Genomic DNA, 11,881 nt, shown 5'->3' with positions numbered 1-11,881 from the left:
TGCTGGCAAAATGAGCCACAGTATCGTGCTGTGTTGCAACCGCTGCAGGTTTCACTAGCTTTCCGGCCACAGTTCCAGCAACTCTGTACAGAAGGCAGAGAGAGAGAGAGAGAGAGAGAGAAGTCAATAATTTGGCTGGAATTTTTAACATCGCTATAGCTTATGGAATGACTTTAATATGCTCGTTAACTTACTAATGGAATAGCAAAAGATTTTTAAAATCCAAAGTGGAAATGAATTGGCTTGACTACTTGCATGCAGTCACGATTTTAACTTTTTTTCTGCCCTAACTGCAGCTTCCCCCTAAGGTACAGACAAGCTGTTTTTAAAACTGGGGGGTGGGGGGAGTTGTTTGTGATATAAGCACATGAGTGGGAGAAGAACAGACCTCAGTTGCCTGTGCATGAGCTTTTGCATACAACAGCTAACGGGGAATTTAGGATTTTGGACATAGACTTTGATCTATAATGGACCATGTGCTAGAAGTCCACAGACTTGTAATTGTTCATAGAAAGATCCTCACCCTCAGGTATACAGGAAACTCTTTTATACTGAGCCGGACTCCTGGTCTACACTGACTGGCAGGTGGTTCTTCAGGGTTTCAAAGAAGAGTCTTTCACAGGTCTACCTGAAGATACCAGGGATCAAATCTGAGACCTTCTGCATGCAAAACATGTGCTCTACCATTGAGCTACGGACTCTCTCACACACATGGGGTTCAGCAATGAGAAGTTTTCTCTGCCACCTTTGTGTTCTTACCAGTGGCACACCAATGATTTCCCAAAATGTACGCTATTGAAAACAAAAATAACAGTAGCTAGGAACTATTGCCATATGACACATAAACTATGTCAACTGTTGGACTTCACACGGGAGACAGTTCCAGGGCAATTGCACCAGTGCTGAGTGTCAGGATTGATTCTGAGCGCAGGGAGATAGCAGCTCAGATTCAGAAGAGGAGCAGCCAGAACTGCGGGAGGCATTTTCACAAGCCAGTTCAGATATGGGTAGGCGTGCTTCTCAGGTTACCAACTCCCAGATGGCTGGGCATGATGCTTCCTCCTTGCCCGCCTATGTGAGAAGCAGCAAGCAGGAGGAGGAGGGGAATGTGACCTCAGAGACATGAGGTGGCGGCGCAGAGCTAAGAGGGAAACATCAGGGGCGGAGCTCAGATGGTTGACCTGGTTAGCGATGAGGCTACGCAGGGAAGCATCACGCCAGGGGCAGGACCTCCCTCCCTAAGTTAGCCTAGCCAGAAAGCCTCCCTTTCAAACTGCGGGCAACTTTTGGTGATCCCATTTGAATCCCCTGGAGGCATTCCTTTGTAGCCAGAGAGTCTTTGAGGATTTGCATCTGTAATGAACCTGTGAATAATGAATTAAACTGAGCCTATAGAACCCCAGAGCAGTTCTGATTCTGAGGAGGATCAGCAATCTGTGGGAGAGGACCCAGCTCATCCCTCACAGGCACAGTAGCTGGCAGAGATTCCTCCTGCCAGCATTCCTGAGATAGATAGTGATCCTAGCAGTGAGAAAGTGCGGGAACAAGGCTTGTTAGATGCTCGACGCAGACACAGGGAGCGACGAGCGATGGAGGGTGCGGAAAGGAGGCGTAGCACCCGTTTGGCGCGCAAGCAACGGCCACCTCCCATGAACCCAAGGGAAAGAGGGAGGATCTCTCCCTAGCCCATAAGTTCAGGGTCTTCAAGTGACTCTCTTTCAAACGGGGATCAACTGCCTACTCGAAGCATAGGCTACTCCGCTGTTCATTGCTTAGTCGCTGGTGATTAGCATCTGAAAGAGTCATTAAGTTGTAAAAGGATTAAAGCCTTAAAAAAGAATCCTTTCATCTGTGTCTTGAGTTGGCTATTGCAGTGTACTGGAAGAGGCCACTAGGACACTCCTGACAGTGTGAGACTGAAGCCTCTCTATTTGTGTGTGTGTGAGTGCTTAAGGGGGCCAAGGGATTTGTGACACTGAAAAGGCCCTGCTTTGGCCTGCCATTGTTAGAAGTTGCTAAGGAGAAAGCACCCAAACCAAAGCAAAGTCACAGCCACTAAAAGAATGGGAAGATTCATGAGCAAGTTAGTGTTTGAAGTATGCTGAGCCCTAGCCACTGAGGGAACCTGTAAACCAGAGGATGGCAACCTCTTTTCTTTTGAGGACTTCATTTCCTTATGTGTAATCTATTGGAGCCCACATGTTGGTGGTAGGTGGGGCTGAAGCCAGTGGCAGGCAGAACTAGATCTAAAAGTGGGTCGGTCACCCCTTTCTCTTTTTGACATCTCCTTTTCTCTCTCTTTCTGCCACTCCTTTTCTCTCTCTGCCTCTTCCTTTCTTCCAGCAGGCTGCTGGGGAAGGGACAGATTGGTCTTGTTAGAGGTCTGCACCAATCATATGCAGAAGGCTTTGAAATTAGGCTGAGGGCCTCATGAAATTAAGCCGATGGCTGAAGGTTGCCTGCCCGTGCCCTAAACATAAGAAACCCCATGCATTCCTGATCTTCCGGGTAGTAGCAATAGCTTTTCTAAAAGATAACTGGTGACATACTCGGTCTCACAGTGACTTTACTGGAGTTTTTAAAGGCCTCTTTATACCTACACAGCATAGCAGACATGCCAAGAGTCAGTTTGTGGAGGAATACAGCAATCCTCAAGATCACAAAAGAACCCACGAGGCTTGTCAAGAGCCATGTTTTGCAGCTGCCTCACAATTTTAGTACTATGCGCCCTTGAAGACATACAAAAGCTAGCACTTTAAGGTGACTTTGGAATTAAAAAAGGAAATCCAAAGATTTCTCCCCTCAACTCCTGTAAATGTTACAGCAACCTCACAACTATGTTTACATACTTTATTGGTCCACAGGGCACTTTTTACTAGCTGCCTGCCCAGACCCCACACCTAAACCATGTTAGTTATTTGTGACATAACAGGGAGGCTGCACTGACGTGTAGCCTGACAGTAAGACTACCTTCCCATGATGGACATATAACCAGTAAAACAAACAGTCTGAAAGAAAGCTAAAAGAAGTGGGCATGCCTGTTCACTGCTGGTGCCAGAGAGACTGGGGAAAGAGGTGTGTTTCCATCCCACCCCCAAATTAGCTAGTTCTCTAGTTAGCCCAACCAAACCCTAACAGGACCTTGCTGCACTGGTGCTCACTGTGAACTGGCTGCCTTCAAAGTGACCTGTTCCTGCAAGTTAAAAGGCAAGCACGCTGCTGGTGTGAGAGGAGTAACTAAGGCTCATGAGACACTGGCTAGACGCTTTTGGCTGGAGAATGGCTTCTTGCCACAGCACCCTAAAAGGCATATTCCAGCAAGTGCCTATGTTGGAGCACTGAGGAACTCACTTCAGCAGCTGTACTATCACCCAAGAAAATTACTGTTTACTTGCACCACATTTTACCAGTTAGAGCTCACAAGGTTCTCTAAAGGCACAATTACAAACAATTCTAGCAACAACAAAAAAGGTGGAAGACAACAGAATAAGCCAATGTGGCTTCACAAAAAGCTTAGACATGACCTGGAAACAAAAAAAGACACATATAGGAAGTGGAAGGAAGGCCAAGCTACAAGGGAAGAGTACAGGTAAGTAGCACAGAATTGCAGGGATGGCGTCAGGCAGGCTAAAGCTGAGAATGAGCTGAGGTTGGCGAGAAATGCTAAAAGCAACAAAAAGGCTTTGTTCGGATATGTGCATAGTAAAAGACAGAGGAAAGAAATGGTGGTTCAACTATTAAATAAGGATGGCAAAATGATAACAGATGACAAGGAAAAGGCAGAAGTACTCAGTTCCTACTTTGGCTCAGTCTTCTCCCATTCTCTCATGACCCCCCTGGTAAAGGCAAAGTACAGGCTGAAGGGGTAGGATTGCAGCTTGAGATCGATGGGCATATGGTCAGGCAACATGTAATTACTTTGAGTTCAAATCTCCAGGGTCAGATGAACTGCATCCTAGAGTAATAAAGGAACTGGCAGAAGAACTCTCAGAACCGCTGTCTATTCTCTTTGAGCAATCATGGAGGACGGGGGAAGTGCCAGATGATTGGAGGGGGGCTAATGTTGTCCCTATCTTCAAAAAGGGCAAAAAGGAGGAACCTGGGAACTACAGACCAGTCAGTCTGACATCAACCCCTGGGAAAATTCTGGAGCAGATTATAAAGCAATCTATCTGTAAGCACCTTGAAAACAATGCAGTGATTACTAGAAGCTAGGGGTGCACGAAACCCACTTACCTGGTCTCGCAGCTTTTCGCGGTGGGGGGGAGGCGCTTCGCTGCTCTCCCCCCAAAGTTCAGGCCGGTGGGGAGGCTTCCTGCCTCGCCCGGCCGAAATTCAGGCCAGGGAGGAGGCGCCTCGCCTCGCCCGGCCGCGAAATTAAAAGTTAAAAAAAAAAACGCCCCCGTGATAGGCTACGTGACGATTAACGTAGCCTATCATGGCTAGATCTGCAAAGTCAGCCATGATAGGCTACGTAAATCGTCACATAGCCTATCACGGGTTACTTAAAAAAAAAAAAAAGCGAGTACGCAAATGGCGGCCCCCATAGGGAGCCGCCATTCGCGTTCCTTATTTGGTCCCTGTAGTCTACGTAAATCTTTACGTAGACTACGGCGAAAAGAAGGGCAATGCAAATAGCGTTGCCCTTATTTTCGCCGTAGTCTACGTAATATTTTCGTAGACTACAGCGACCAAATAAGGAACGGGAATGGCGGCTCCCTATGGGGGCCGCCATTATCCGTACGCGCTTTTTTTTTTTTTTAAGTCACCCGTGATAGGCTATGTGACGATTTACGTAGCCTATCATGGCTGACTTTGCAGATCTAGACATGATAGGCTACGTTAATCGTCACGTAGCCTATCACGGGGGCGTTTTTTTTTTTTTTTAGTTTTATTGGAATGGCGGTGGCGGCAGCCGGTCGAAAGATCGGCTGCCGCCCCCGCCCCTGACGAAGACCCGACGAACCGCCGCCAGGACCCGTCGCCGGGAGGGACATTTGGGAAAGGTAAGTCCCGTCCTGGGGGGCGTGCGGGGGGCAGGGTGTGTGTGGAGAATTTCTCCCCGAAACTTGTTCGGGGGGCCGAACACGTTGGTGCTCGGCCCCCCGAAGTTTTGGGGAGAAATTCTCCGCCAACCCTACTAGAAGCCAACATGGATTTGTCAAGAACAAATCCTGCCAGACTAAACTGGTCTCATTTTTGGATCAGGTAACCTCCCTTGTGGACTGTGGGGATGCTGTGGACATAATACACTTCAACTTCAGCAAAGCTTTCGACTAAGTGCTTCATGATTTCCTGATTAGCAGACTAGCAAGTGAGCTAGATGAAGCAACGATCAGGTGGATCCACAGTTGGCTACAGGATTAGACTCAAAGAGCGCTTATCAATGGGATCTTCTCAAACTGGGGAGAGGCAACAAGCGGGGTACCGCAGGGCTCAGTCCTGGGCCCAGTGCTCTTCAACATTTTTATTAATGACTTGGAGGAGGAGGTGCAGGGAATGCTGATCAAATTTGCAGATGGCACGAAATTGGGCAGGATAGCTAATACCCTGGAAGACAGGAACAGAATTCAAAGTGATCTTGATAGGCTGGAGTGCTGGGCAGAAAACAACAGAATGACATTTAATAGGGATAAATGCCAAATTCTGTGCCTAGGAAAAAGAAACCAAATGCACAGTTACAGGATGGGGGATACGTGGCTCAACAACACGACAAGCGAGAAGGATCTTGGAATTGTTGTCGATCACAAGCTGAATATGAGTCAACAATGTGATGTGGCTGCAAAAAAGGCAAATGCTATTTGGGGCTGCATTAATAAAAGTATAGCTTCCAAATCATGTGAAGTACTAGTTCCCCTCTACTCAGCCCTGGTTAGGCCTCATCTGGAGTACTGTGTCCAGTTCTGGGCACCACACTTTAAGAAGGATGCAGACAAGCTGGAGAGGGTTCAGAGGAGGGCAACAAAGATGATAAGGAGACTGGAAACAAAGCCCTATGAGGAGAGACTGAAAGAACTGGGCATGTTTAGCCTTGAGAAGAGAAGGCTGAGGGGAGAGATGATAGCGCTGTTCAAGTACTTGAAAGGTTGTCGCAGAGAGGAAGGCCAGGATCTCTTCTTGATCATCCTAGAATGCAGGACATGGAATAATGGGCTCAAGTGACAGGAAGCCAGATTCCGGCTGTACATCAGGAAAAACTTCCTGACTGTTAGAGCAATATGACAATTCCCTAGGGAGGTGGTGGGCTCTCCCACACTGGAAGCATTCAGGATGAAGCTGGACAGCCATTTGTCAGGGATGCTTTGACTTAGATTCTTGCATTGAGCAGGGGGTTGGACTCGACGGTCTTACAGGCCCCTTCCAGCCCTACTATTCTGTAATTCTATGATACTATCACCCAAGTAAATTATTGTTTACTTGCACCACATTTTACCAGTGTGAACTCACAAGGTTTAAGCCTGTCTTTTCCTGACCTGAAAGCTCAATAGTTGTGCGTGCCAGTGCTTCCTAGGCAAATGGCAAGGGAAAGGCTCTGTAAACCAGTTCTGCACCTCAATCAATGAATGCCATTCCTCTTGTTTGTCATCTGAGGAGTCCCTTCTCTAAGTACACCACTTGTGAACAAAAGAGTTGTGGCACCTGGAATACCCTTCCTAGGGAAGCTGGGGTTTAATCTTGTAACTCTTGTGGTTTCTACTTGCTTTTAATGCCTTTTATTTTTCTGCTCTATTTTATGACATTTATTTATTTTATGCTTAAGCTGAATTTATTTGTTAAGTTTTTTTTTTAAAATGTGACCCACCTTTCAGTGCCCATGTACCCACTTACAAGGCAGTTTACAAACACTCTAAATTACATACAGTTAAAATACAGTAATTACAATTTCAGTATTTAAAAGCATAAAATTAAATGGAAGTTTTCAACACATAAAGGTTTCAATACATTTTTAAAAATAATCCATAAACAGTGGTTTCAAATTTGTGCATTCTAAGGAATGCACGCACAGTTCTGCTCCCACCGCTGAAATGAGTGGGGAAAGCCACCTTGGGGTTTGGGAAACTGCATGAGTTCACTGGACTTCCCTGAACTGAAAATGAATTGATAAATCAGGTTTCCATTGCAGGGTCAAGCAAGCAAAGTTGTATTGTTGAAATCCAATTTCTTTCTATTACAAAAAGGATTGTATTTAAACCACCAGAGTTCATTCCCTACTTACATTTCATTCTGAATAATAAATTCCTTGTTAAGAATATAGCCAGCTGATGGCATCCTCAATTTCTGCTCCCTTTCGCTCCCTGCCAAATGGGAAGCCACCAGAAAGGATGCCTGCTGCTCACTTCCCTCCAGCTCTGCAATGCCAGCTGGATGGCTGGAGCAAAGCCAGCTGATAAGTGAGATTCCTAAACTACAACAGAAATCCCAATTACCAGGAAAGAACAAAGACCTAAATCCAAAACACTGTTTTAAGGAAATTAAACATTTAATCGGAGTCAAGTGGCTTCTTTAGAAAACAGTCCCAGTGTTAGATTTACTCTCTCTTTTTGGCACAGGGATGTTTTGGCAGATGCAAGAATAGTTAAGTGTCCAATACTCATTGCTCTCCCCCCCTCTCTCCCTCTCTCTCCTCGTTAGATTGAAATCAGATGTATGCAGCATTTCTAACTCTACTCATACCGAATAAGTGTGCAGACTAAACCAGGTAATTACAAATGCATGAACTGGTTTTTTGTGTTTTTTTGGTATTAGCAAAAAATTGTTCCCATCTCTTCTTAAAAGGTGGAATTACCAACACAGAGAAACAGATGTTTTTTAGTGGTTAAATTGTTGGGAATACAGGCTCCTTGTCTATCATCAGCTGGTTTTGATTCACTGTCCATGGTTTCAGGTTTATTCTACTTACATTTCATCTATACATAGACACTGTAGATGGTTCATCAGTTTTATGAAGTATTTTAGTTTGAAAAGAAAGGATAATCACAATGAAAAAGAAGTATCCAAAACTGTAAATGCAGCAACAATGGGAGATTTCCTACAGTACACAGATCACAGATTGGGCAGAGTTTAATATTAAGCTCATGATAAATACTTGGTTTGCAAACCACCAAATATTGGAACTGGACAGCCTCCATTCATTTCAATGAAGCTGAAGCAGGAACCTTATCCAGACTTCACTGGAAGGAAAAGACTGTTGCTGCTGTAACTAGTCTTTTCTATGTCTCAGGAAAGCTCTCACTTCTACATCTTCCCCCTGGAAACCAGCACCTGAGTGAGTTAAGAAAGACTGCAGATATCGAAGGTTCTGCTGCTTCTAAAATTCCAGGGTCTCATAGCTCAGACAGACTGCATAAGAGCACATCCTGGGGAGGGACTGCGGCTCAGTTGTAGAGCATGTAACTTTGCATGCAGCAGATTTAATTCCTAGCATCTCCAGTTAACAGGTGATGCGATACATCTTTCCCTGGAGAACTACTGCCAGTCAGGATAGACAATATTGGGCTAGATGGACAAATAACCTGATGGGACACAAGGCAGTTCATATCCTCGGACGATGGCTGACACTGTCCAAGGTCAGACTATCTGTCCATTTAGCTCAGTACTGTCTCCTTCAACTGGCAGTGGCTCTCCAGTCTTCATACTTTTCTTTCACATTACTTGCTACCTGGTCCACTCAACTAGAGATGCCAGGGACTGAACTTCTACATGAAAAGCATGTGCTCTGCTCCCAAGCTACAGTCTTTTCTCCTAGAATACTATGTCAATGACTGATTAATGCAAATGGCATGCTGTGTGGCTTAGCTCACATGTGGATACATTTTCAAATGGCTTTTATGTGGGGACTGGGAACCATTTTTGTGTGTGATGGGCCTGGGTTATGGTGTAGCATGATGTAACCCTGTGAGCATCTACGCCTTCAGTTTTAGCCCTGGGACAAATGGGTGATAGAACTGGCCCTTTTTGCCCAAGGAGACATAGGTGTAAATCCAACGTTCTGTTAAGCAGAAGAAATTGCTGTGATAGCAAAGCTCTGCTGTCTTTTGTCATTGTGCAAGCAGTTGAGCAAATGCTAGCAGATAACTTCATTAACCTAAGATCTGCAAGCCATTGTGCAAGCAGTTGCACAAACAGAATGTTAGTTGGATTCTCCCCTTGTGCACAGTTCTAGGGATGTACGAACGTCACTTACCTTTTTGAAGAGTGGCATTCGTGGTGGTAGGGGGAGGCGTTCCGTCCCTCCCCCCGAAATTCTGTCCGGCCCGCTCCGCTGAGATTCCGCAGAGCTGCCGGCTGGGGCCGCCCGCAGCCGGACATCTGGCCGCTGGGCAGCCTGCAGGTAAAAACAACAACAGTGTATGCAAATGGTGGCTGCTATGGTGGCCACCATTTGCATTCCCTTTTTTTTGCTGTTTTAGCCTACGTAAATATTTACATAAGCTATTACGGCGAAAAAAAGGGGAACGCAAATAGCGTAGTGGGTGCCATTTGCGTTCCTTTTTTTCCTGCCATTTTAGCCCACTACGCTATTTGCGTCCCCCCCCTTTTTTTTTGCTGTAATAGCGTACGTAAATATTTACATAGGCTAAAACAGCGAAAAAAAGGGAACGCAAATGGCGGCCGCCATAGCTGCCGCCATTTGAGTACGCTGTTGTTGTTTTTTAGCTTGCCGTAATAGGCTACGTAAATACTTATGTTGCCTATCACGGCCTCCGCAGGGACACAAATGGCGTCCCTGCGTTAGCCGTGATAGGCTACATAATTATTAATGTAGCCTATCACAGCTATGATGAGGAAGCGAATGGCGACTGCAGCGCAGCCGCCGTTTGTAAGTCAGCGCGGACGGCAGCACGGGGGGGCGGGAGGATAGTCCCGCCACGGATTTCGGGGGGCCGAATGCACTGGCATTCGGCCTCACCGAGATCTGTGGCAGAATTCTCTGACATCCCTACACAGTTCAGAACTTGGTTTCTGCTAGCACGCCATTAGCACTAGTGGAATAATTCCACTGGATACAACCCAAACTGTATAGCTTAGTCGATGACGTGCTAAATTATAACAATACATGCTAAGCAATCCAATATGCCCACGATGTCAGATCTGCTTCTGAAGCCCTTGTTCAGATGTCTCCACCGTCAGAGATTAGATAGGTAGCGACTGAAGACAGGGTCTTTTTTGTGGTAGTTCCCTGCCTGTAGAATAGCTTTCCCAGACATATTTATGAGGTGCCCACATTATCATTATTATTCTAGTGCCAGGTTAAGACATTTATTCACCAAGACGTCCAACAGAATTGTTTCTGCTGCTCATACAAGATTAATGGATTTTACTTGGCTGTTTCCTAACTGTGCTCCTTACTGTTTATGTTATTGATGATTGTTATTTTATTACTTTACATTTGTTAATATATTGTTGATTTGGATGCTTTGTTGAAAAGTAATCCATAAGTCATATAATTACATAAATAAATGATAGGTTTATTTGATTATTTGCATTGATTCTTCAGTCTTTACCTTAAAGCTTTCCCATCATATTCACATAAAGTTCAATAGCTGACAAACGTATAGTTTAAGTGAATCTGCAGTGAAGCATTATATAGATATACGTATATATATTCAGGTATCTCTACAATAGCTGAAACAGGCTTTCTTCTCTGCTCCCACCCCCTCCTGAATTGCTACAGCTTTAGTCTGATTTAGGATATAAAAGCATATAACATTTGTGTTTAAACTTGCATTTCCTGTCTCTCACATGAATGTATTAAAGTACTGTGTGTGAAAGAGCTAAAGTAAGGTTCCTCAGTGTGCATCATCATAACAAGTGTGTTTTATCATGTGTCACCCTTGTACTGCTGCCTGCATTAGATTTCTATTATAATATAACCTATAATATAATGTGTGTCTTCTTTTGCAGTTGTAAAAGCCACAAGATTATTGCTGGCAGTCAGTGGATTTTGAGGCCTTGATGAAAATGTATTGTGGCTATAATCTAGCAGGCACATTGGTTCTATGTGTGGACATGTTACTTAACTATGTGCTAGGTTTTTTTTAGAGTGTCCTGGTAGTTTTACTGTTAACTTTTAAAATCTATTTCAAACTGTTTTACATTTTTGTATGTCAGATGTTATGTTTTATCATATTGTGAACTGCCCAGAGAGCTTTGGCTATTGGGTAGGGATGTACAAAAGTCACTTACCTTTTCGCAGCTTGGCTTCGCGGAGGGGGGGGAGGTGCCCCGCCTCGCCCGAAACTCAGGCCGGGGAGAAGCGCCCCGTCTCCCCGGCTGCGAAACAAAAAGTGAAAAAAAAAACCCCGTGATAGGCTACGTAACGATTAACGTAGCCTATCACGGCTAGATTTCCAAAGTCAGCCATGATAGGCTACGTTAATCGTCACATAGCCTATCACGGGTGACTTTGGGGGGAAAAAAAAGCGCGTACGCAAATGGCGGCGGCCCATGGGCGCCACCATTTGCGTACGTGATTTTTTTTTTCCAAAGTCACCTGTGATAGGCTACGTGACGATTTACGTAGCCTGTCACGGCTGACTTTGGAAATCTAGCCGTGATAGGCTACGTAAATCGTCACGTAGCCTATCACGGGTGGTTTTTTTTTTACTTACTTTTTTATTTTGTAATGGCGGTGGCGGCAGCTGGTCGGGAGACCGGCCGCCGCCCCTGCCCCCCACGAACCGCCGCCGAACCACCGCCGGGACCCGCCGCCGAGAGGGACATTCGCTGAAGGTAAGTCCCATCCCGGGGGAGGGGCGGGGGGCCGGCGGAGAATTTCCCCAACACTTCTGGGGGGCCAAATGCCTCAGCGCTCGGCCTCCCGAAGATTCAGGGAGAAATTCTCTGCCATTCCTACTATTGGGCGCTATAGAAACTGAAT

The 11,881-nt window shown here is 45.5% G+C and overlaps 1 protein-coding gene across 5 annotated transcripts in view; it reads right to left on the bottom strand.

The window, feature by feature from the left end:
* The window catches only part of RUNX1T1 (RUNX1 partner transcriptional co-repressor 1), a 218,973-nt gene that overhangs the window by 4,364 nt on the left and 202,728 nt on the right, over positions 1-11,881 (bottom strand). For all 5 annotated transcript variants that reach the window (XM_084849143.1, XM_084849144.1, XM_084849145.1 and 2 more), the window contains one exon: positions 1-83. This exon is cut by the window's left edge and continues 4,364 nt beyond it. In XM_084849143.1, coding sequence (XP_084705269.1) covers positions 1-83 — 83 coding nt within the window. The remainder of the gene's footprint in view (positions 84-11,881) is intronic.

Source organism: Heloderma suspectum, chromosome 4 (assembly GCF_057233095.1).
Source record: "Heloderma suspectum isolate Gila_16-S chromosome 4, 16-S_ref, whole genome shotgun sequence".
NCBI classification, from domain to species: domain Eukaryota; kingdom Metazoa; phylum Chordata; class Lepidosauria; order Squamata; family Helodermatidae; genus Heloderma; species Heloderma suspectum.
The sequence above is the reverse complement of the archived record's forward strand: the minus strand, read 5'-3'. Positions and strand labels throughout refer to the sequence as shown.